The 27,214-nt window shown below is 34.5% G+C and overlaps 1 protein-coding gene across 22 annotated transcripts in view; it reads left to right on the top strand.

Moving 5' to 3' along the window:
* The window catches only part of LOC105492700 (methyl-CpG binding domain protein 5), a 512,463-nt gene that overhangs the window by 457,694 nt on the left and 27,555 nt on the right, over positions 1 to 27,214 (top strand). For 19 of the 22 annotated variants that reach the window (XR_011610253.1, XR_011610254.1, XM_071073816.1 and 16 more), the window contains 5 exons: positions 3,389 to 3,491; positions 4,545 to 4,725; positions 9,185 to 11,320; positions 24,052 to 25,077; positions 26,698 to 26,906. Coding sequence is in view for 20 of the 22 variants with exons in the window: in XM_071073816.1 (XP_070929917.1) it covers positions 3,389 to 3,491; positions 4,545 to 4,725; positions 9,185 to 11,320; positions 24,052 to 25,077; positions 26,698 to 26,906 (3,655 nt within the window). In the remaining 2 variants the exon portion in view is untranslated. The remainder of the gene's footprint in view (positions 1 to 3,388; positions 3,492 to 4,544; positions 4,726 to 9,184; positions 11,321 to 24,051; positions 25,078 to 26,697; positions 26,907 to 27,214) is intronic. The other 3 variants (XM_071073826.1, XM_071073827.1, XM_011759953.3) reach the window with 1 other exon arrangement.

Raw genomic sequence — 27,214 nt, forward strand, 5'->3', positions numbered from 1 at the left:
TTTTTATACATAGAAAGTTTCAGTTATTAGACTTCTTAATGCCTTCTGTTAACTAAAAATACATTTCTTTTTTTTCTGCATAGTCTTTAATCTATTTCCTTGCACGTAATAGTAAAAGTGAAAAAGTCATGGAGAAGGCTCTGCATCTTACAAGTAAATAGTCATACAAATAAAATGCCTACTCTTTTCAACGTCAGTGCTATACATCTCTTGTAGAACAAGTTGAATGGAATGATTAAACTGTTAAAAAGAAGTTTTAGTCTTACTTACTAAATAGTTGACATCTAAGTTCCCTACTTCATAGTTTTTCTGTAAGTGTATGAAAGAAGATACCATAAATCTTTCTTTGTGATGTAATGAAAAACTTTCAGAAACAGACTATAACTTTTTAAAAGGTATCACCTTCCATTATTAAATGGATGCTATTACTCTCAGTGTGACTATTTATAGCCTAGCTTCAACAGAATTTGCCAGTCCAGCAAGAATGTATTTATAGAAATGAGATATTTTTGGTTATGTAAACACAGACTATTTTATGGCATAATAACTCAGAAAGTCAGTTCAGATTCTGTCTTGAATTTGTTTGCTTGTTGTGTGTAAGGCATTTCTTGAGGTAAATCTAGTTGCCAATTAAAAGCATTTTGTCACATAAATTTTACTTCTATAATATTAAAGATGTGATCCATATTTATTGGGGTGAAGGGATAAGAAAGCAGAGAATATGAAGCTCATCCCATGGTAGATAAGATGAACAAACACACATGAGATAACTTCTTCAGAGTTTCTATTGCCAGTGCTGTTAACAAACTACCAGAAATACTTTGTTATAAATATAATATAGCAAGTTATCTGTGTTATACGTTTATACTTATGTTTGTTCTAGTTTGTAAAGAGCAAATGTATATTCAGCATAGAACAAAAGACTCTAAAATCTGGATAATTTTTTTCACTTCATTTTTATTCCTATGAAAGATAAATGAGCTTTTTCAATTTCTGCAAGCAAAAACCAAATTAAGTCTAGGAGTCAAAAACCAAGTTAAAGTCTAAGAAACTGTCAGTTATCATGTTCATGATTTTCCAAGTCTGACTAGACTTTATACGATCTGATATCCTTGTTAGTATGGGTTCTTCAACTTCAAATCTGTATACTGATAATTATTTTGGAAACAAGCTTTCCTAGATTAGGTAAAACACTCTCAAATTAAATTAACCAGTATAGATTTAATTTGTTTGTGTATAACTAAATTACTACTTGAACATGTATAGCTCCTTCTATAGCTCCCTGCTCAATGTGCAGTTTGCTCATAATTTTTAGGTTAGTCTCCAGCTGCTCCTGCCTCAGCGTGGCATTGAGGCTACACATTAAATTTTCCACCTACTTCCAATCTTCTAAGCTTTATCTATGCTGTAAGTTTTTTAACTATTTTTTTCCATTAATTATTACTCTGAGAAATTAATTAAAGAGATACAACTGAAAGAAAGAACCCAGCTGACTTGTTGAGAGGAAATGTTTTTAAAGGCGGTACTTTAATAGAATTAAGGAATTCTTGTCTTCAGGTTTAATTTTACAGTTAAATTCCTCTAGGATTCAGTCCATGTACTTTCTTCTAAGTTAAAATGTCGGGCAGTTCCTTTTCACCAAATTCATGAATGCTTCACATGAAAAATCAACAAGATATTATACTTTTTTTCTTGTTGTTTTTGAGACAAAGTCTCACACTGTCGCCCAGGCTGGAGTGTAGTGGCACATCTTGGCTCACTACAACCTCCGCCTCCTGGGTTCAAACATTTCTCGTGCCTCAGCCTCGCGAGTAGCTGGAATTACAAGCACGCACTACCATGCCTGGCTAATGCTTATATTTTTAGTAGAGATGGGTTTTCACCATGTTGGCCAGGCTGGTCTCAAATTCCTGACCTCAAGGGATCCGCCTGCCTCAGCCTCCCAAAGTGCTGGAGTAATAGGCGTGAGCCACTGCGCTTGGCCTGATTTAATTTTATTGAAATCACCACACCTGCAAAAATATCTTTTTGCCCTTCCCTGCTGTGGTTGAACTCATCACTAAAATGAGAATTCTCTGCATATCACCTGAAAAAAAATTAGCCTAAGTAAATGAGTAATTTGACAAAGTTGAGGATTTTTGTTGAGATTTTCTACATGCTGAAATTACTTTCATAACTGTCCATAAATAAAATATGAATTGCATTTTAAAGCTGGTTCACTTATAGATTTAAAAAAATACTACTTGTGTTTTTGTAGAGATAGAATAATCTGTGTCCAGTATTGTAATGTTTTGTATATGAAATGGAGATTATTGTTTCTGGATGAACTTGATCAGAGGGCTTCAGTGAAGGTTTGGTAAATAGTCATAAATGAAAGGTATTCTCAAGTGAAAAGTGTATAATTTCAAAGCATAATATGTATTTAATTTAAAACATTGACATGTTAATATAGTCCTAAAATGCAGATTGTCCATCTCACATGAAATATAATAACTCCCATTGTAAATAAAAATCAGAGACATCTCTTGTCATTTGAATTAGTATCTAGTCTGTATTGATGAGTATTCACATATCTTACTGACTTTTGTGATCTGAAACTTAGTAACATTGAAGCACCTACACAATTACTAGCCCAGAGACCTGCAAGGCACCTTTCTGCTGCCTAAAACCCTATTTCCTCAAAAGTTTCCTATCTTTTGTCAACTCTGCTTAATTTCTCTCTCTCTCTCTCTCTCTCTCTCTCTCTCTCTCTCTCTCTCTCTCTTTCTCTCTCTGTCTCTCTCTCTGTAGAGTTTGACTCTTCAGTGTATCTTCAGATATAACTGATCTATTATATCTTTAAAGAAACACACGGGTGAGGGGGAGAAAAAAGAAACCTGTTTTTACATAGGGACAACTTGGTTCTAGATTCCAAGATAAACAGGGACTTGTTCACTCCGACTTTTGTGGACTTGCCAACTTTCTGGTTCGAACCTCAGTATGTTTCTAAATTTCAGTTTTTCCTCAAAGAGCTTTAAAAGTAGATATTCTAGTTTAAAATGAGAGTCGTTGCTTTTATGTAGTTTTCTTTTTCTTTGTTCCTTTCTTGCCTGCTTCTGTCCTTAAGAATAGCATTTTTACCACCTTTAGTCTACTCTTGGTTTTCAAAATACTTTTATTTAATTTTCTATGGAGATCTGTATTTTTCTGAGAAATATTTTGGTTCAAAAGAAAACACAATAGTGTTAAAGGCTATAATTTAGTAGCTAACATAATATTGACAAAGAAAATGCTTTTCCCTAGTGGGAAAATATCCCATAAAGGACAGTAAGACTATAAATTATGCCTTTTTTCATATAATATGTGTAGTCAAAATTATTTCCTGATGTTTTTTAAACTATTTTTACAGTCCCAGTGGGTCTTTGTTATCTTGCTTGGAGCAGGTTAAAACATACCTGCTTACCGATGGAACATGCAAGTGTGGCTTGGAATGTCCTCTTATTCTTCCCAAGGTAACCGTTTCACAATAGATCTACAGCAGTATTTTATTTTTTAGGTATTTTATACATTTGTCTTTCTCATTTCACATTTTATTTTTTATTACTTCTCCAATCATACATTTTAATTCTTTATCTAATTATCATATTTTGCATGCATTTTGGAATACTTAAAAATTGTGGAAAATAATTCATGTCTGAGAGTCATTTTCAAAGATGTCAAATCTATATTCCTATTAAATATTTCATTAAAACCACCTTTGTACCTTTTCATTAGAGCTATATCTAATATTGCTCAGCATTTAATAGTGCAATATTTTCTCTCATTACTGTAACTGCTCAAATCTGCAATGTTATTGTTAGCACTGGCATTGATAAATCTGCCACATATATTCTCAGAATCACAAAACTGAACCCTCATAGCCAAAATATGAAACTGTTTTACTAATTTGTAAGGTGAAAAGTAAAATCATGTAAAATGGTAAAATATTATTTGCTATAGAAATAGGTCATTATTTTGAATGTCTATTATAATGCTAATTTTAAAAGTAAAGTTTAGACAATTTTTCCTTCTCATTTGTGTGTCACCACATTCAAAGAAAAGGATTTACATAATAAATAAATTTTTTAAAAAACAAGTAATAGATTTTCAAAATCAGTGACAGGATAATATTAACATAGTAATAAAATGAAGCCAAGGAAAAAGTTAAATGTAGAAATATCATAGCTTTTTGTTTTGTCTTTTTTAAGTGTATTTCATCTGTTTTTACACTGTTAGAACATCAGGAGGTATCTAAAATTTAGAACATTATCAGATATTATACCTTTTCATATGTTTATCTTGGCTGTCTTAGAATTAGGATAATATTCATTATTTACTTTGCCACTAAAAGCTTGAGTTCAGCAGAAGTACTTACTAAGTTATATAAAGTTGCCTTTCTTAAAAACTTGAGAAAGTTTTATTCATATGTATGGCTTAATCTATGCACAACTTTTTTTTAAAGAAAGGGATCTTTTTATTAAATGTTTTTACAGACATATTCTAAACAAAGGCTGTGCTTTTTCCAGGTGTTTAATTTTGATCCTGGAGCTGCTGTGAAACAGAGAACTGCAGAAGATGTTAAGGCAGATGAAGATGTCACAAAGCTATGCATACATAAAAGAAAAATTATTGCAGTGGCCACACTTCATAAAAGCATGGAAGCCCCACATCCTTCTCTGGTGCTCACCAGTCCTGGAGGAGGAACAAGTATGTAATATGGTGAAAGGTTCAGGAATTCTCCTCTCCCTAGGGAAGGAGTTGCTAGAAATCATTTTGCCAAGCATTTTCTCATTCTACTTTTCAAGCATGCACAATGCTTTTAAAATTCTGTATGTTCTATCATTTTATTACAAATAGCAAACTAGTTCTGAAAAAATACAGTGAGGTTATTTCCCAAAATTTCTTACCCAGAGCATTCAGTTAAACAGGCAGAATAAACACTAATTAGTACATCCAAATGCTCTGCAAGTGTGTAAAGCTGAGCTAACAAATCTTCGCTTGGTTTTTAAGAAATAAATGTAGCCTTTTTCCCGGGGGTGGATTGGAATGTGTGGTATCACGTCCCCAAAAGCAGTGTTATTCTTTTAGTTATTTGTCAAACACCTACTAAACAGAAATCACCTTGCTGAAAACGTTTTATATCCCCACCACCACATATGCGCATGCATGGGGGCTTTCTTTTTTAAAGATTTCAAAGCTGCAGAAAAGTTGCAAGAATAGTTCATGGAGTATCCTTCATCTAAACTTACATTTTGTTGCAGAAGTTGCAGTTATTGTGACAATTCAACCCTAAATATTTCAGAGTACAAGGGCACACTCCTACGTAAACACAATTTAAGGCTCACATTCAGGAAATTTAACATTGATATAATATTATTACCTAACATGCAATCTATATTCAGATTTCTCCAATTGTCCTAACAGTGTCTCTCATAGTTTCATAGAAATTCAGTCTTGACCAGGTGCAGTAGCTCATGCCTGTAATCTCAGCATTTTGGGAGGCTGAAGTGAGAGGATCGCTTGAGGCTAGGAGTTTGAGACCAGTCCAGGGAACACAGCAAGACCTGTCTCTAAAATAATTTAAAAAGGAAAAAAAAAAAAAACTAGCCAGGCATGGCGGTGGCTCACACCTTTAGTCTTAGCTACTCGGAAGGCTGAGGTGGGAGATCACTTGAGCCCAGAAGTTGGAGGCTGCAGTGAGCCATGATCACACCACTGTGCTCCAACCTGGGTGATAGAGCAAAACTCTGTCTCGATTAAAAAAAAAAAAAAAAAAGAAGTCAGTCTTTTTAAAGATTTATAATGCAATCAAAGATTGTACACAGCATTTAGTGGTTACATGTCTTTATATCAATTAACAAGTCTTTTTCAATTTTTCGTGACATTGAATTTTTTGAAGCGTCTAGGCCAACTTTGCACAATGTTCCTCAGTTTGGATTTTCCTCATATTTATGTTCAGGCTAAACACATTTTGCTAGGAATACTGTATAGATGATGTTAGCTCCTCATCAGTAGACACATAATGTCGGTGTATCCCATTTTGATAACATTAAGTTTGATTGCTTAGTTAAAACTATGTCCATTTGATTTTCCCATTATTGAAGTACCCTTTTCCCTTTAAGATCAATGTGTACTCTATGGAATTACACTTTTTATACTTTGGGACTGAGGAACTTCTCTTTGTAAGGGATAGAATATGAATGCTCTCCAAAGTATTATAATCTAATGTTTGAATATTAATTCAGAATAAAATATGGCTAAACACCAAAGCATTTATGAGGGATTATTGATACTTTCCAACGGAACTCTGAAAAATAGGGATGAAGAGTATAACCTATAGTGATCAGAGAAGGCTTTATGGCAGAACTCAGATTTGGACCAGCCTTAGAAAATAGTAGGATTTAGACATCTAGGGCGGATAGGAAAAACCTTCTCCATAATGAGTGTAGCATAATAAGGGATGTTGTAGAAACTGACTTGAATAGATTAGACTGATGTAGGTAAATTGGGGCCAAATCATTGATTGCTTTGGATACAAAGAAGAACAGTTGCCATGTCATGCAAGTAATTAAAGATTCACACTTAGAATTCATGTGAAGAGGTGTAACTATGTTTTCTTTCTTTTTTTTTTTTTTTTTTTTTTGCATACTACCATGGACATACTCTTACCTGTGGTTGCTCTCACATCACATTATATCATATAGTTTTTTCCGTTTCTAAAGAGTCTTCTTATTGCCTTTCTAAAGACCCTGTCAGAATCTAGATCTGGCTTCTTTGTCATACCTATATATACAAGTTTAATTATTGAAATTAAAGGTAAATATTTAACTAGCACAGGTAATAATAGGTACACCTCCATTCCCTTTTAAAATGATACTCTTTATGGGATTGATTACTTTTACCAGCTTCAGACATAGCATTTATTTTAGTTTCCTAATTTTAAACTATATTATCATAAGGTTGAGATTTGAATAATTAAAAGTTCAGAAGACTGACTTAGTAGTTTTTCACCTCCCATTATTTAAATACATAAGCATCTGTTTCTGTTTATTCTTATGGAAGGTCTACTTGAATATACATGAAAGCACTTGATGGGTGCCTAGCATTTCCACTTGCCAACTCTGTAACAAAATATCAGCCTTACTTTTGTTTATTTTGTATTTCAATTGTTTTTAAGATGGTAACTATTTTTCCCTAAGTTTTGAAGAAATTTTTTCTGAATCACAGTTATTATCTAAATTCTGTTAGTCGAATATAAAAATTCCAGTGTCTGTATTTTTAATCACTGAACTGTAGATAATTATATAAATACACCGACACCTAAGAAAAAATACAAGTAGGTTGTTTTGTCACTAAAGAGAACATGGTCAGTCATAGGATAATGCTAATGATATTAGTGTTCTCACTATATGCCAAGCATAGTGCCTAAAATATTAATATTTTTCATTTTATTCCTTTAATTACAAACTTTAAAAATCTCTTTTTAACAAGAAAATAAGCTGCAGTTGAGTTTACCTACTGTAATTCTCTCATATCATTGGATCTCAACTTTTCATATATTATATCCAGAAATCATTCTATCAAAGAACCTCTACCATGATAAAATGAGAAAGTCCACGTTTTCCAAGAAAAACATATGTTCACTGCATTCTCTTACTAGTTGAATGTGCCCTATGTAGATTTATTTGGACCCCAGGTTGAGAACCACTATCTCAGAAATTGTTATGATATGATTTGACCTGTATAGTGTCTAGCAGATAGGATAAATATATTTAATCTTAAATGTGTAATTATCCATTTAAGTAAGCGTACCTATGATTGTAGATGAATGTAACTCTACTTGCTAATATAAGTCTCAAAATAGGTATGACAGATGTATAGTTTGAATGGTGCCATTCTCATCTCCTATGCCTGTAACAGACTCATTGGCATTTTCTCATGGAGCCCAGCTAGAGTTCAGCTTCCTTTCCAACACAGCTTTCTAAGCAGCTACCACCAGTTGGTGGGAATTGGCATATGAAACAAATTTTATTTGCCATTTTCATTTTAAAAGGCATAACTTTATAAAATAGTTAGATATCGCAAGGGGCTAAAAAACTGAAATCTAGAATTCTGATGTGATAGAATGAAAATTCTGTATGATGAGTCTGCTTGCTTTTGTTGCCTGTATTCTGTCTGATCTCCAGAAAAACTGAAGGGATTCCAAAAAGCCAGGGAAGGAGAAATGCACTCATGTAAAAAGAGAATATGCAATTGGAACCCAGTACTGAAGATTTTAGCACTTCAACTAAATTTTACATGAGAAACCTGTCCTAATAAAAGAATTGAAGTTTGTGGCCATACCACCCTGAATACGCCCAATTATCTAATGAAAGAATTGCAGTCTTTTACCTAAGTTGAGGTAAAAGGCTGTGGCTGTTTCTATAACAATGACTAATTAAGGGCAAAGAAATCACAGCATTAGAAACATGATGTGAAACTAAGCATGGGTTAGTTTGCAATATCACTGCATTTATTCTTCTTATTACTCCCATTATAAGAGATTTGGAGTCCCATTAGACAGAAATTAAGTCTTACTCTAATAGTGAAAATGTTGGGGTAAAGAAATATTACTATACCTGTTCTGAGAAGGTTGCAGTAAGATAACAGAAACATTTTTTATAAGGGTGAACATTTTGTGGTGAAAATGGCAATTCATTTAAATCACCCAAGAAAATATTATGCCACACAGATCACAATTTTCTATTGTAACTGCATTCTTAAAAATTCTAAATCCAACAAAATAGTAATATCACCATTTCCATCTGGACTGCCAGTCTCGATTTTGCATATTCTAAATATTATTAGAATGGCTAATGTCATTATGTATTGCTTTAGCTGCCCATGCTTTCTCAACAGATAAAAAGTAAATAAGCACAATGAGCAGTTACCTAGCACCTTTGGTCAACAAAGGGAAAATAATGTACATTTTTTAAATCAAAATTTAAAATAGTATTAATATATAGAACTATTTTTAATTGCATAGAATCACAGCTTTTATTTACAGATTCAAATTTCCAGATGTCCTTCCTCCCTCTCCCGTCCTGATTTACTCCATTCCTTCCCTCCCTCCCCCACAAAAGAGTTGAGACTGTTAACAGAATTCTTTTTTTCTCTTTCACATCAGATGCAACTCCAGTAGTACCTTCTCGGGCAGCAACTCCAAGATCAGTAAGAAATAAGTCTCATGAAGGAATTACAAATTCTGTAATGCCTGAATGTAAGAATCCTTTCAAGTTAATGATTGGATCATCAAATGCCGTGGGAAGGCTATATGTACAAGAACTGCCTGGAAGCCAACAACAAGAACTCCACCCTGTCTACCCCCGACAGAGATTGGGCAGCAGTGAACATGGACAGAAATCTCCATTCCGTGGCAGCCATGGAGGCCTGCCTAGCCCAGCGTCATCAGGTTCCCAGATATATGGAGATGGTTCAATCTCTCCAAGGACTGACCCACTTGGAAGTCCTGATGTTTTCACAAGAAATAATCCTGGTTTTCATGGAGCTCCCAATTCTAGTCCTATTCACCTGAATAGGACTCCTCTTTCTCCACCTTCAGTAATGCTACATGGTTCTCCTGTACAGTCATCCTGTGCAATGGCTGGAAGGACTAATATACCTCTTTCCCCAACCTTGACTACAAAGAGTCCAGTAATGAAAAAACCAATGTGTAATTTTTCAACTAATATGGAAATACCACGAGCAATGTTCCACCACAAACCACCCCAAGGCCCACCTCCCCCTCCTCCACCTTCTTGTGCTCTTCAGAAAAAGCCATTAACATCTGAGAAAGATCCACTTGGCATTCTTGACCCTATTCCTAGTAAACCAGTGAATCAGAACCCCGTTATCATTAATCCAACCAGTTTCCATTCAAATGTCCACTCTCAGGTACCTATGATGAATGTAAGCATGCCTCCTGCTGTTGTTCCTTTGCCAAGTAATCTCCCATTGCCAACTGTAAAACCTGGCCACATGAATCATGGGAGTCATGTACAAAGAGTTCAGCATTCAGCTTCAACCTCCCTGTCCCCTTCTCCAGTGACATCCCCAGTGCACATGATGGGGACTGGAATTGGAAGGATTGAGGCATCGCCCCAAAGATCACGCTCATCTTCCACATCATCAGATCATGGAAATTTCATGATGCCACCTGTAGGACCCCAGGCCACTTGTAGTGGTATTAAGGTTCCACCCAGGTCACCAAGGTCAACAATAGGGTCCCCAAGGCCATCAATGCCATCAAGCCCTTCTACCAAGTCCGATGGACATCATCAGTACAAGGATATCCCTAACCCATTAATTGCTGGAATAAGTAATGTACTAAATACCCCAAGCAGTGCAGCTTTTCCTACTGCATCTGCCGGAAGTGGTTCTGTAAAGAGTCAGCCTGGTTTGCTGGGAATGCCTTTAAATCAGATCTTGAACCAGCACAATGCTGCCTCCTTTCCAGCAAGTAGTTTACTCTCAGCAGCAGCCAAAGCACAGCTAGCAAATCAAAACAAACTTGCTGGTAACAACAGTAGCAGCAGTAGCAATTCTGGAGCTGTTGCCGGCAGTGGCAACACTGAAGGACATAGCACTTTAAACACCATGTTCCCTCCTACTGCCAACATGCTTCTCCCAACAGGTGAAGGGCAAAGTGGTCGAGCAGCACTAAGAGATAAGCTGATGTCTCAGCAAAAAGACTCACTGCGGAAAAGAAAACAACCACCTACGACAGTGTTGAGTTTGCTCAGACAGTCTCAAATGGATAGTTCTGCAGTTCCTAAACCTGGACCTGACTTGCTAAGGAAGCAGGGTCAGGGTTCATTTCCCATCAGCTCAATGTCTCAGTTACTACAGTCTATGAGTTGTCAAAGCTCTCACTTGAGTAGCAATAGTACCCCGGGTTGTGGGGCCTCAAATACTGCTTTGCCTTGCTCTGCTAACCAGCTGCATTTTACAGATCCCAGTATGAACTCTAGTGTTCTTCAGAATTCACTGACACAGAACATACCTTTAAGAGGGGAAGCCGTGCACTGCCACAATGCAAACACTAACTTTGTTCACAGTAACAGTCCAGTCCCCAACCACCATCTTGCAGGTTTAATAAATCAGATTCAGGCTAGCGGGAACTGTGGGATGCTCAGTCAGTCGGGCATGGCTTTAGGAAATTCCTTACATCCCAATCCACCTCAGTCAAGAATTTCAACGTCCTCCACTCCAGTGATACCAAACAGCATTGTTAGCAGCTATAATCAAACAAGTTCTGAAGCAGGTATGGTTTTATTAGAAAAAAGTACCCAAAGGTACTAAACTTTTCTACTTTTTTAAAAATTTGTACCAAAATATTTATTATGATAAGAAATGATCCTTTCCCCATTGTGAAATTCTCTTCATTTCTTTAGTATTTATAATGTTATTTACAGAATGCTAGGGATTTGTCTATTTGAAAGATTAACAGCTAAGAGGATTCCATGTGTTTCCATTATTTGTTGTCAATCTGTGTCATTTTGAATATTGTTCGACTTTCACTTGGTTGTATAACCAGTGGACTCCAAAATGCAAAATAAGCCATACAAGGCAGGGTTTCCTGGTTCGTGAGACATGTCCTTGGTCTATGCCAATATAAAAGCCGTCTCCCTAGCTTTCGTTTGTGTTCAGGTAAATGAAGTTTATCTTGGAAAATCCAAAAAGGCAAAAATAAATGGATTTTTTTTTCTTGCTGCTGAACAGAAGTAGGTGAATGGGTAGGAAAAGGTAACTAGAAGTTGTACGAAGTAGAAAGCTGTCTTCTAATGTGTTTTCTTATCCTAGTTTGCTATCCTTTATTATTATTTGTTTGAGAAAACTCAAAAATGGATATTGGCTACTCCGTTTTAAAAAAAAAAAAAAAAAGCTAATTTAAGTTTTCTAATAAAAAAAAGGCTTGAAAACCTGATTTCCAGAATTTTTAATCTTGAAATTGCTTTTTGATCTTCTTGTAGAACTAAACCATTTTTACCATTGACATTAAGGTTTTGAACCCAAATCTATTGTATCTCTTCATCCACTATTAATTAAGGAAACAAATTTATTTAAAAGCAGGCACATTAGAAAAAGACCTGTGTTTTGTGCAATAGGGTCCTCAGAAATTGTTATAAAAGCTGTACAGAAGCACCTAAGAGGTGCTTAGGCATCAGAAAATTTGACTATGAAAACATTAGAAAAATATTTAAAATTCAACACTAATGATTGTGAGAAATGACAAGGAGGAAATAAAAGATGATTGTAAAGACATTATTATTCACCATGAAAACAGTGTGCTATAAAAACCAGATTGCTACTGGAAATGAGAAAACTGCTGAGTTTTTTAATAATAAGCTAGTGTGTAGGTATAATACCATCATGCTGGAAAAGCATTCTAACCCACATGTCTTTGTTGCTGATAGTAAAAGCTTTTTTCTTCCTGGTGTTGCCACTTACACCTGCCATCCTTCACATCTTGTGTTATGTGTTATGTTTTGATGTCATTATTTAATGAAGAACTATTCAATGACCTCTTATGTTAAATATATATAATATATATATATATGGTTTAGAAGATATTTGAAATTATTAGTGCCTTCTTGATATTCTTAGTATAAAGAATCTCATGAAACTTTATTTTTTATGTGTCTAACAGTATACTTATCTCATAGGGGGCTTCCAACTTTTCACTAACTCATCATATTTCTTTTTAGATAACTCGACACAAATGAAAATTTTATTTTATGTATTTAGCAGAAAAGTTATACAGAGTTCATAACTATTTAAAATACACCATATTTATTGAGCATACCTTAAATAATTTTGATGAGACATTTTTAGTCTCATTGTATTATACAATTTTGATACCCCTTACCTCAGTTTACTTCATTTCAGGTCTAAGTTCATGTGCAAAGTATATGTATTTCATTGATGTATTTCAATTCATCTATAATGGAAAAGACCAACATTTACTTATATTCTTGTTTCTTTTGATGGTCAAGTTTAGACTTATTTAATACTGTTTTGGTCATTTTTGTTTGTTTGTTTCATTGTAAAACATCTGACCTGTACTGTTACTGCTGGGGGTGTCAAAGCATATAGGTTAAAAATTTATTAGTGTCAGAAAAGTGTTAGCATATAAATAGCTAAAAAGGATAAGGATACATGTCTAGTAATGATATGGATATGACCAACTAGTGTAAGCTAACAGGAAGTATGTGCATAATAGATACCTAAGTATGAATTTTTTAAGTGTTAAACCTAATAAAATTAAGTACTAATTAACATTCATAGGTCTGATGTGCAGCTGGTTATGAAAACGGATTGATTTACTAATGAATGTAATTCTTTTGATGAGCTAAATATTGAAGCAGTCTCTGATGCCATGTTTCTTTTTGCCATGTAGTGAACTGTGTCAACTGAATGTACCATCACTGTAATTGCCTAGCCTAAATATCTATTTACACTGACATTTATTCATTCATCAAATAACCATTAAGCCTTAAAGGTAGGCATTCAGAATGAGACAGTAAATGATAGTCACAGCTATCCCTGTAGGAGTAATCCTGAGTATTCCTATGATACCAGAAAGACATTAGAAGAAAACCACATTTTATTCTTAAAATGTTGCTATAGCTATCTATCATCAAGGACCTATTATGTACCAGGTGATTTCCCTGTATTATTTCTAATCTGTGCGGTTTTCTAAAGTATAAAGTATTATTGTTCAATTTTACAGATCAGGAGGCTGAGGCTCAAAAAAAGTAACTGTTCTGTAACAAAACCTCAGGATTTGAACTGAGGTTCATCTGATTCTAAAATCCATTTTCCTCCCAGCTGCATAAATTCTTCATCTGAAACATTTAGTGCTCAAAAGTATTGTGTTCCCTTTCAAAATCTTTTAAAATGTTCAATAGATAATGAATTAAATCACATTAATGCATGTTAAAAGCCACATTTGTTAACTATTGATATACTTCAGATGAAAGTCAGTTATTTTTGCCAGTATTATAGCAAGTAATGACTAGAATTTTTATGTCAGTGCAGAAGAAGAAATACCCAAAATGTCAAGAAAACTGCCCCTTATTAGTGAATCACATTTAGTGACCTTTCTTTTAATGAATTATCACCTCACTCAAATTAGAATGGGTTTCCCAGTAGGTGACGTGTCAGTAGGCCTTTAAAAGAGATGCAGATGCTAATCATGTCATTCCAAGCATGGTAGCACAGTGAGGATGAAAGAAACCATCAGGTAACATGGTCCAGCTGTACTCTGTGGTTACAGAGCTTAGACACAACTCAGGTGACCTCCTGCTAAATCCAGTGCCTTTTTCCACTCTCCTAAGTAAAAGTTCAAAAATATTACATTAAGACATTAACAAGATAATAACTTGCTCTGAAAAATGCTTAGTTCCATTGGTAATCTATTTTTAAATCTTCTTTTAAAGAGAGTTTTCCTATGAAAAACAATCCAAATATTGATTTTTAGGCCTATATGTGAATTCTATGGAGCACATTTAAAACATACAACTAAAGTATGGGAATTGAAGGCAAAGATAGTAACAAAATCCGATAAAAGATATTAAATACTTGGAAGAATTTCTAAAACTTATGAATATACAAGGCTTTATTAATTCTACTTTGTGTTTTCAAGTTGCCTCTCCACTAAAGCTTCAAAATACTTTGCATTTTAAAGTTTACAGATTTCCACTGGCTTTTTCAATATCAAATTACAGATAAAGTTTAATATTTCCATGTAACAGATTTAGAAACTGATCAGTAGGATACTTGGTGACATTCCTCAAGTTGTAAAGCAAATCTCTGTTGGATCTGGCATCCAAACCCCAAAGTTCCCAATTCTCAGTCCAAACACTCAAACTGCCAAATGCAGGTATGTTCTGGAAATCCATCAGTAGCATACATTTAAAGCAACTTTCCATTTTTAAAGAGAGACACATTTCAGCATGAGAGTGGCTATAGCACATGTCCTATAATATTACGGCTTAAGGAAAACTCCAAAATCAAGTACCCTTGCCTAGCAAACTTCAAAATGCCCAGGCCTCTTTAGTCCTCTGACTACTGCACACGTACTTACCAGATAACAAAAACACATGCCAGTAACCCAAGCCCCTGCAGAGGACTTAGCCCTGTTAGTATCCACACGGTGACCCATCCTTTCCTTTGCCCTACAGTTTTTCACAATTTTCAAAGAAGGAAAAAGATTTAGATTATTCTGCCAACATACTTATTAGCAGCCCTGCCTTCTTCCAGTGTGATAAAGTCATTAAGTCATTCAACACAACATAACTTTTTTCACTTTAAAATGACTTTTATGTTCTCTTATTTTTTCCTAATTTAAAAAAAAAAGTAATCAGCTCTTTTAAACACATGAAAATTTAATCCTCTGAGGGGACACACTATGGGTTTGTGCCAGAAGAGAAAATAATTCAAACATTTATTTGCCTTAACTCTTAAAGATATGCATGACAAGAATATAAATAAGCCTACAAATAAATAAGTGTTCTTGAGTATTTATATACTTATATTTTTTTAACTGCAAAAGTAAGTTTTCTTTCAGCACAAAATACATTTGATTGAAACTCAGGACAGCCATTAATATGGTAGGTATAAGACAATGAAATAGTGAGACCACAAAAGAACTCTTTGGGTAAAAGACTACAAAGTAATGAGTTTGGTTTTTATGTCCTGTTTGTTCATTTGTTCTTGGAACATAGCAGTAAAGAAAATAAAGGGAGTTGTCATCCTGTTTTTTCTAGATGAAGCTACAGGGGCAGAAAGATTAAGGGATAAAAATGCTCAAAGGTGGATTATACTATAAAGTATCCTTCTCAGGAGATGAGAGGTTTGTATAGAAATAATTCAGTGTTACATAGATTAATGTAGACTGAAGAAAGAGGAAGAGCCTCCTTGATGGCTGTAACTGAATAAACATGAGTTGCTAGTGAACGTATTTTCACTCAAATTTTTAAATGCTTAGATTTTATCCCCCATCTGATGCACAAAGTTTATAGGTTAAAAATTGTCCTCTGCACTTGTTTTTTAACCAAACAACAGAACTATACTAAATTCTGGATTGTGTGATAAAAATCCATGTCTATTATTTTAGTAAATTTTTGTAAAATGAGCCATTTATTCTTTGCTGTAAGATATTCTTAATATAGTCAATGCCTTGTTGTTTGAAAAGGTCTCCTAATATCAGGGTTACCCCACTTATTTTTTTTACATATTCCAGGTTTAACGTTTCCTTGTATTAAAAAAGAAGGAGTTAAAATATGTTCAGCTGTAGACGTTGAGTCTATGTAATCAAAGGTGATGACAGAACTCAGAGTGGTGATGTTTGCTGATTCAGTGATCTATTTTGTACCTTTCAAGAAATAAATTGTCCCAGTGTGCAAATTGGGAGAATTTTATTCCATTACAATACACTGAGCTCACTTATAAACCCACTAGAAATCCTTCAGTTCTCTAGAAGATGCCTAAGCTATTATTACTAAAATCAAGTGGTCCAAAAAACATTTACACAGTTACAAAACATACCCAAATTCTATGGAGTAATGTTAATTCTGCAATGTTTGAGTCAAAAAAATAATGCTAAAAAATACTCCTATGGTGTCATCAAAATGGATTTAGTTTTCTCATGCGTGTAGTACTAAATAATTCAAATCATAAAATTCTTACCTTCTAGGAACTTCTATCAAACAACATTAATGCCAGCTAAGCCAAGAGTAAGGTAAAAATTATTTCTAAGCCTTATACTACTTGCAAATTCGAAGTAACAACTCACCTTTTAACAGATTAAAAGTGGAACTAGACAACAGAAGTCTGAAGGAGTTGCTGAGGTATTCCTGGGGTTGGAGCTAGTCCAGGGAAGTCCGGAGTATCTATCCAAGACCCATGGGCACAGGTATAAGAGAGAGAATTCATCACAGACATACTAGAGCAGGGCTCCAGTGCTGCATAACTCCACAGGGACCCCTTTCTCACTGTAGCCTGATAAATATGCTCCCTGGAGAACAACTCCGTAGACCATCTCCTACAGAGTTGAGCAACTCAGAGGCCTCATCCTAAAGCAGTATTTTTCAACTTTTTAAAATTCTTCCCACAATAGGAAATTAACTTACATTACAGTCCATTAGACATACATTTATAATGTGTAACAAAAAGTTTCATGAAACAAATACTTATTACATGTAATAACTTCTGATGTTTTTTTATCCCATTCTCTTTTATCTTATTCTATTTGGTATTTTTAATAACAGCCATGACCCACTGAAATGATTTTAATGACTCACAAAACAGATTATTACCTAGCACTCAAGTATATAAGCTAACAGAAAGAGCTTCCACAAAATACTAACCTAGCCATGCAATGTTCTTTACATTTTCTTTTCTATTTCATTGATCAAAAATATACTAGTTGGGGCATACTAAATTGATTTTGCAGCCCACTAATAGATTTCAATACTGTTTTAGAATATCCATGAGGTAATTCAGCAAATACTTGTTGAGCACCTAGGATGTGCTAGGCACTGTTTTAGCACTGTAGGTAAAACAGGGAACAGTAAAAGGATACAAAGCTAAGCATATTCATAATCTAGAAACTCAGCCTACTCTGCTCATTAAATAAAATGAGATAAGACTTCCAGTTGGAAGACTGATGAAGCGTTTTAACTATTAGGTACTGTAGTGCACATTAAAGAACAGAAATTCTACCAGCAAGGGACTTATACTCTTTCTCAACATTTGTTTTCCCACAAATATTGAGACATGTAATAAAAGAGGCATTTTAAAAAAAAAAAAAAAAAACCTATGACTTGAGTAAACTGAAAAATCCCAAGCATTTTAAAGTTAATTCCAACAGTTTTCAGAGTAATTATAGGTGTTAAGAAAGGAAACAAAACATGATTACCGGGGGAGGGGGGGAAGGGAAACAAAAAACAAAAAACCTCTTTTTCTGACTCTGACTCCATCACCACCACAAGACTGAAAAGACTGATCCCCTTGATAGTCATATAGTCATAACTACACAGACACCATATTCCAAGACTCAAGCTGCATCCCTTCTACTGCTCTTTTCTCCTCCCCATCCTCTTGACCCTGTTGAGTGTGGAGAGCATTTCCTTAGATACTGCCATAGCTCCCTTCCCCATCTTCTCTACCTTCTCCTAAGTCCTTTGGTTTGGGACCCCTTCCTCCCTCCTCCCTCCTGTGACGAGAACAAAGTAGCCTCTAGTGCCTAAGATTTCCTTTCTGTTGCTGATAAAAGAATGTTAACAATTTACATCAGAATCCAGAGCACAAAGATAGAGATTTGATATGTTTTTGTAAATACACATTACCATTCCCTCTTACTAAAGCTTGAGAAAATAAAGTCTCCTGGAAAAATCTAGTATTCTTATAAAAGTTATCTTTCAATTTATATTGTTATCATTAAAAATCGGTCCTTTAAATATAGAGGAGAAAATTTCACTATTTCAATGGGATTGAAAAGTGAATTATATTTATTAGACTCACTAAGCCATGATATTTTCTCTTATCTCTACAAGCATTCATTTTTATTAAGGATTACCATTGTCCCTGTTTGCAATGCAAGTACACTTACCAAAGTAAATGATAAAGGTCAGATGGTGAAGGCATACACATTCTATACGACTTATTTCTTAGGTTCTTGAATTTTATGGATAAAAATCAGTGTTTGGGCATATTAATTTAGAAAAGGTTTCTTAGCATAAAGTAGCATTTGTTCAAAATTACAGCTAAACAAACCGGTATAATGAGGTTTTAAAAATACTTCATTGGTCTTCTTGATATGAGCTTTATATTCTCTCTTGTACACATACAAAGACATGTATAACAATATTATTAATATTTAAGAGACAGCCATATAAGAGTTTAGCACAATACAAACAATGACCAGGAAGAAGAGAAACGAATCAAAAGAGGTAGACATTAACTTTGTTTTGAAAAGTAGTTTTAAAAATAAGACAGATAAAACATGTCAAGGATTAAATTAATATTAGGAAAATATCCTTTAAAATTTACTCATACTATTTCTGTGTACACACACATATGCATATACATATATCATGAATTGTAAGTGTGTACAGAATACTGTTTACATACAGAAATTTGTCTGGGCCAGGCGCAGTGGCTCACGCCTGTAATCCAAGCACTTTGGGAGGCTGAGGCAGGCGGATTACAAGGTCAGGAGTTTGAGACCAGCCTGGACAATATGGTGAAACCCTGTCTCTACTAAAAATACAAAAGTTAGCCAGGCCTGCCTCAGGAGGCTGAGGCAGGAGAATCACTTGAACCCGGGAGGTGGAGGTTGCAGGGAGCCAAGATCGTGTCACTGCACTCCATCCTGGGCAACAGAGTGAGACTCCATCTCAAAAAGAAAAAAAAAAAAAAAGAAACCTGTCCTACTGGGCAAGCTACCACTGTCATTTCCTCATCAGACAGACTGTCTTAATCTCTGGGTGTCTAAGCATGAGATCTCACACCAAAGTTTGTTTGGGTGGCTTTCCAGTCTTCTCTCCTACTCTTGAAAAGCAACAGAGACAATGAGAAAAAGAAAGTATGCCAGTTCATGGTGCTGCTGGCCAGTGTGAAATAATCACTTTTTCCCAGTAAAGGACTACTCCAACTTACTAACTTGTTCCAGGATCCCAGCTGCCTTTTGGTTATTTAACTGGTAAACATGTAATGAATAATTTCCTTTTTAAAAATCTCAGCGACTATCCTTTTTATTCGATTAAGCACAAAATACCTTGGCTGCAAAAACAAAACAAAACAAAACAAAAAACAGCTTTAACAAAACATTTTTCCTCACGGTTCAACAGACCATAGAGTTTTTGTGCAGAACTATGAAATACGTTCACCAGAGAGTGCCTATTCAAGATTAAGTGGTTCAGAAATAAGCAATTTCCAAATTTCCCTGCATCTATAAAATTTCATACAAATTCAGGGTCCTCTTTGAATGACTGTAAGCATGAATGAGTAACTTTAAGAACTCAGAGTAATTTGGGATAGACCTCTCCCTCTGTGGGGTGATTTCAACTTCTTGAAATATCTGGAAGCCTTCTTAGGTAATTTGTCATCTTGCACCCATCTCCTTTCCAATGTCCCTTATCTCCTAGCATTGGACGAATACACTGGAGAGTTCATTTTCACTTTCTCCACAAATGGGTGGTATTCTTTCCTTTTGTCCACAAACACACCAACACATAGCATCAGACTACCTACTTCTAAAAGTTGAGTGCAAGTTTTATGATTTTACAATCTTTTTTAATACCAACAAATATTGTTTGAATGCTGATCATGTGTCAAAGACTGTGTTAGGTCTTGGAAATACAGCGATAAATAAGAAATGATTTTTGTCTTTAATGGTTTGGAAAGATGATTTCAAATTTCTTCACTGCTTATCTCAGGCAGCAGGTTCGACCATGGGTAGGAGGAGCCGGAAGCATAGGGAAACCTCACAATATTTTCAGTCATATTTCTTTGTTTGGGGGAAACATAGGACTCTTCATTACCTTCCATCTACTTTATTATCACCTTGTCTTTGCTTGTTGTTTTAATCATCTTGCTTCTGCATAGAGGCCCTTTTTATTTTCATTTTCGTCTCTCAAATTCCAGATCAAATGTTACACCACTTGACTAGTTTTCCCTGACGTGTTCAGTTTTACAGTGGTCTCCTTGTTATACACCTGTTACACCTCTTAGCATATTGCATTATAGTTATACTAGCAATATAAGAACAAAGCTTTACATTTTTCTAGTTCCTAATAAACTCTGAATAAATATATATTTGAGAGAAGAAAAAGACAGAGAGATCTCTGTGTTTATTTCTTTACCTAAACTCTTAATTCCTTCAGGAAAGAGCAAGGTTTGTTTGTTGTTGTTTTTTTGTTTTTTGTTTGTTTGTTTGTTTCTTTTTTCGTAGTTAGTTCTATTCTATTTTCCAGCAGAGTACACCTGTTTGTTGAATAGATTTCTTGAAAATTAAAGAAAAATTTTAAAAACTATACCTTTATCTTCATACTACATTTAAGCAGCTTGTGTGCTTCACCGCTTTCTTGATGGTAAGACAAAAATACACCCAGAGTATCTATACTTCGCTTCTTCTAATTCTTCAAGAATATTTAGATAGAGAGCTTTTATGTATCCCAAAATGGCTACTTCTTTGAATCATAAGTGTGGATACTTCTCTGTTGCAAAATAAAGATTAAAAATTATAATAATCTCTAAGGAAAGCCTTCATCTATAAAGCCTTGACATGTACACTCTAGAGCATTTTGAAAATGTGTTCTGCCTTTGGTTAGAGAAATTGTGATCTCTACATCTATGTCATTATTATTTAGCAGAGAGGAAAAATTGCCACAGATATTGCCACAAGTAGTGATTACTAGTAAATAAGACTTTTTATTTAAACTCTTAAAAAATTTGTAAAGGTTTAATAAAAGTTTTTTAAAAATTTAAAAAGATGGTTTCCAAATGGAAATAATCCATAGTATCTATGGAAATAGCAACAAGATTTAAGAAGCAACTAAATGTTTAGGGTTTTGATAATTTTGTAACAAATCTGAATTAGTATTTAAAGAATTGTATACTATATGCCTATTTCAGCATTTGGTATGTTTTCTTACCCTACTCTTGGTGAATGTGGTCATTATTTCATAAATATATATTTTCAAAGAGGGGTTTTTAAAATCTCATTATTTAAATAAAACACTGAAAACTAAAAAAAAAAAAAAAAAGGTAGACCATGACAGCCAGGAAAAATGACAAATCCTTGCTATACGGATATTCTGTAAAGTGTGTTGAATGTGCTGATTTGTACTCACTGCTGTTACCACAGCACCACTACTATGACTACTAATGTCAATAATAATGATAACTCCTTTTATTTTTATAGACTTTTACATATTTCAGAACTTTTGCTTCCCTTTTTTTGGTTCTCAAAATAATCATGCCAGTTATGCAATTTTTTCTACGGAAAAAGTTCAAAGTAGCAAAGTATCACATGTAGAAAGATATTTATCCCTGTATTATCTATAATGATGAAAAATCAAAATATGAATACCAGACTTTATCACAGTGGTTCAATAAATATAGTAAATACATACACTACACAGTTAAAATGTAAATACAAAGTCTGTTTATCAGAAAGGAAAAATCCTTGTGTTATTCTATTAGGTGAAAAGAAGAAGAATATACAATTATATTCATATTACTGTTACAACTATGGAACATTTCTGTGTATTTGGATGAAGCCTCAATGGTAACATGATAAAATGTAAAGTTTTTTAGGATAGCATGGCATAACATCGCCCAAAATGTTTAGTTTATTTTAGATTTTCAGTGACACTGGTGTTGTTCATTATGCCATATATGTGTTTAGTATTTTTAAATAAAACTAAATGTGTATTCTTAAAATAATAAAATATTTGTCAAATGCATGTATTACATAAAACAATGCATTTACAATGGGGAAAGACCATTTACAAAAAAGTGATTATAGGTTCCTTTTCAATAGATGTGGTTTTCACCCTATCCACCTCACCCCTTGTGCATCTGGATCACCAGGGGTGATTTCAAAGAATACTACTGCCCAGGCTGTACCCCGAGAGATGAGTTTTCAACGGGTCTGGGCTAGGGCCCAGGTATTGGTTTGTTTTTGTTTTTTTAATTTCTCCAGATAATTCTGTTGTGCGGCTTGGGTTGAGCATCACAAAAACAGTTATAAATACGTGAAATTTCCTCTTTTCCGATATTAAATTCCCAGAATTTTCATCTCTAGTGTAAGACTTTTAAGAATAAGAATGCTATTTAAGACTGGTCTAATTTAAGAAATCATAAGTCCAAAGTGTCTTTATGCAATAAGAATGGTAAAGATTCTTAATTATTATTTTTATTCATTGTCAAAATAATGATAGAGTATTGGTGAGAGAAATGAACACTGTCTTCCACTGCTTATAGGAATGTAAATGAAGTGTGTATTGATCAACTTCACAGGAGGGTAGTTTGACAATATGTATTCAAAGCTTCTAAAATATGTAAACCCTTTTGTCCCTGAAATTTCACTTTTAAGAATTTATCCTTAGAAAATAATTAAGTGAACTGGCAAAGAAATATTAATAAGAATATTTGTCATAGTGTTGCTTACAATAGTAAAAGATTGGAAATAATTTAAAAACTTATGACTGGATTGATTAAAGTACAGTATATCGTACATGATACTAATAAAATGGTTCTGTAGCTATATATAAGTTAACATGGAATGATAATCACATTACACTGATAAAGCTACAAAATAACATTATAGCATGATTCCATTTTTTAAAAATATATGTAACATATATATGCATATATATATGCATACCTGCATATGTATAGATACGCAGGTAGAAAAAGCCCAGAAAGCTATAAACTAAAATATTATCTTCATAGGTAGTTATCTTCATAGGTACTTTTTATTTTCTGCTTTATATTTTTATGTGCATTCTACTTTTGTGGGTTTCTTTTCACTAAAAAGAAGTAGTAGTTTTATAAATAAAGACAACTTTTTTAATGAAAAAAACTTTTTAAATGAAATTATTACTTTTATCTACCAATTGAATGAAGAACACGGATTCTCCCATCTTCAGCTTTCACTTGTTGTCTGCCTGTGAAAAACAACCTATTTGATAGTCAGCAACACCTGTTTCTTTTTTTAAACCCCCCACCTCTCCTGCCACCACAACCTACCAGCTATTTCTCAGTAAAACTTCTTCAATATATTTATTTTCAAAAGTGTACATTCTAAACTTAAGTCCCATTAACAGATGTCAAGTGATCTGATTACAATTAATCTAGTTGCAATCAATGAAGGTGCCATGTAACAAATAAATTGAAATTTATGTTAATGCATTTTTATGCCTAGTCTCACATAATATCCATGATTAATAACTATTTTTTTATTTTTTTTTTTCATTTTAGGCGGTTCAGGACCATCATCCTCCATAGCCATAGCGGGCACCAACCACCCTGCCATCACAAAGACAACATCTGTTCTTCAAGATGGCGTCATAGTCACCACCGCAGCTGGAAACCCACTGCAGAGTCAGCTGCCCATTGGGAGTGATTTTCCTTTTGTTGGCCAGGAGCACGCACTTCATTTTCCATCCAACAGCACTTCAAACAACCATCTTCCACACCCCTTGAACCCCAGCCTCCTCAGTTCTCTACCTATCTCTTTGCCAGTGAATCAACAGCATCTCCTAAACCAGAATCTATTAAATATCCTCCAGCCTTCAGCAGGAGAAGGCAAGTCTGAGATCAACCTCCACCCTTTAGGTTTTCTCGACCCGAATGTAAACGCTGCTTTAGCTTTTCTCTCCAGTGACATGGATGGGCAGGTATTGCAGCCTGTTCACTTTCAGCTCTTAGCAGCCCTGCTTCAGAACCAAGCCCAAGCAGCTGCCATGCTTCCCCTGCCATCTTTCAATCTGACCATCTCAGATCTTTTCCAACAGCAAAATACCCCTTTACCCTCATTAACACAGATGACAGCCCCACCAGACCATTTGCCAAGCAATCAGTCAGACAACAGCCGAGCTGAGACCCTTTTAACCAGCCCCCTGGGGAACCCTTTACCAAGCTTTGCAGGCAGTGACACTACTTTTAACCCCCTGTTCCTCCCAGCTGTCAATGGGGCCTCAGGATTAATGACCTTGAATCCCCAGCTGTTGGGAGGTGTCCTGAACTCGGCATCGGCCAACACCGCTAATCATCCAGAGGTTTCCATAGCAACCTCCTCCCAGGCAACCACTACCACAACCACTACATCATCAGCAGTGGCAGCACTGACTGTCTCAACACTTGGTGGGACAGCAGTGGTGTCAATGGCAGAAACATTGCTGAATATATCTAATAATGCTGGGAATACACCTGGTTCAGCTAAACTCAACAGTAACTCTGTGGTGCCACAGCTACTTAACCCTCTACTGGGGACAGGTCTACTTGGTAAGTTAAATTTTTTCACAAATTTTTTACAAAAGAAACGTTTTTCTAATTCTATTTTCTCCTTTTTAAAAACTCCATTTTGTCACACTATTTTTAAAAATGTTTTTGTTATGTCACAGCTTGCTTAAGGAACTAAATATAACAACACCCACACACAACCATAGTTATACAAACATGAGTGACTTTTTCCTTTTTCCCCTATTCTAGCAATACTAAATATCATTTTAATCTGCTTTCTCTTCTAATTCTGATGCCACCTAAACCTAACCTACCCATCATCTCTTAAACCAAGTAGAGTCTCATTTTTCAAATAATAAAGCACAGGTACATCTTAAAAATCACTTTCATTTGAATTTTCGTTGGTGTGGCATCACAGGGTTAGTATGAGCAGCTGCACTGTGGATGGAAACAGATTGAGAAAGTATTTTCCAGGTGAACCCTAAATAAACAAAACTAAATGCTTGTCTAGCAAAACAAGAAGCGAGACGTAAAAACATGCAAAACTGAAGTTTGCCCAAGTTCAAAAGAACAGACAGCCCCTCTAGCTGCTACTAGATTTCCTCAGTATTATTTTTTTTACCTTTGTGGCTTAAAAACAAAGTGTTTCATCTGTATTATCCTATCACAAAATAGTCAGAAAATAATGCCAGGTATATTTAACTGATGGATATAGGTAACTATAATATAAAGTGTAGGGATGGTGTCCATAAAGTCTGGAAACAGAGAAATGTACATGATGATGTCAATGGCATCTTCCATGTGTGAAAAATAATTTGTTTATTATTTATGTTTTTTTGATTTCATGGATGCCTTTATAATATAGTAAAATTAGTTCTATTTGGCATTGAAATCTTTGTAATTAAATAACCTACAAAGCATATTTCATTTACATATTACAAGTTACAGGACAATTTCTATGACATAGTCCTCAAGAAAATGTCAGAGTAATTTCAGAATAATTTTGAATTTTGAATATAAATTTAGTTATTAATCCTACTGATTATATAATATTTATTTTGAATGATTATGACAATGAATTCTTTTGTGTTGTTAGCTTCTTTTCCATTTTAATTTTAGGTGACCAACCTTCTATCACAAAACAATGCACATTTCTAAACCAAATCAACGATTTGATGTGGTATCTACTGATTATTATGGCTTGAGAACTAAATTTTGTAAACAAGGCCTGATCAGCTCACTTATTTTAATTATCTGGTCAGATACTTACAATTGCTAAAACATTATAGGACTAATTTCAACCTTTAATTTTAGGTCCTCTAAAATAGATCTAAAATCTAAAAATAATAGATCAAGGAATCATATGACACTGCAGCTCAATATATAAGGACTACCTAATGCATAGAGCAAAGACTAAGTAGCCTTTCCATGATATAAAATTTAAAAACTAATTATAGAAGATAAAACTAAATAATAAAGCTACTCTTTCCTTATCACTTAGTAAGACTTTGAGAAGTAAAAAAGAAAAGCATTACCCAAGTAAGCATAGCACTTAGTTTTTTGGTTTTTTTTTTTTTTTTTCAGGAATTCTCAGGTACAAAGAAAGGCATAGAATCTCCAAAGAATCACATTTACTTATATTTTATGTTTTTCAAACTGTAGGTGATATGTCATCAATAAACAATACTTTGAATAACCATCAACTGACTCATCTACAGTCGCTGTTAAACAACAATCAGATGTTTCCTCCAAATCAGCAACAGCAGCAACTTCTCCAGGGGTACCAGAATCTCCAGGCGTTCCAAGGACAGCCCACAATTCCTTGCCCAGCTAACAATAACCCCATGGCTTGTCTGTTTCAGAACTTTCAGGTACTCTCCTCCCCTGTGTCACTTTAGAAGAAAACAATGTCTGGGTTTGTTTAAACACTTAATTTGCAGGAAAGGGTGAAAAAAGTAGGTTATGTGCCCTTTCACCTCTATTTACTGTTATTTCTCAATCATGAGTATTGTTAAACATTCCAGTCTTTTGTGTGAAGGTTTTCTTTTTTTTTAATTTTGTCTGAAGTATCTCAGCAGTTCTTTTGGAGCTGTTAGTAAAAACTGATCGTGTGACCCCCATAAGCCCTTTCGTCATTTCTCATTGTTCTCATGACTGAGACTCACCTCCCTCGCATGCC

This window comes from Macaca nemestrina, chromosome 11 (genome assembly GCF_043159975.1).
Source record: "Macaca nemestrina isolate mMacNem1 chromosome 11, mMacNem.hap1, whole genome shotgun sequence".
In the NCBI taxonomy this organism is placed as follows: Eukaryota; Metazoa; Chordata; class Mammalia; order Primates; family Cercopithecidae; genus Macaca; species Macaca nemestrina.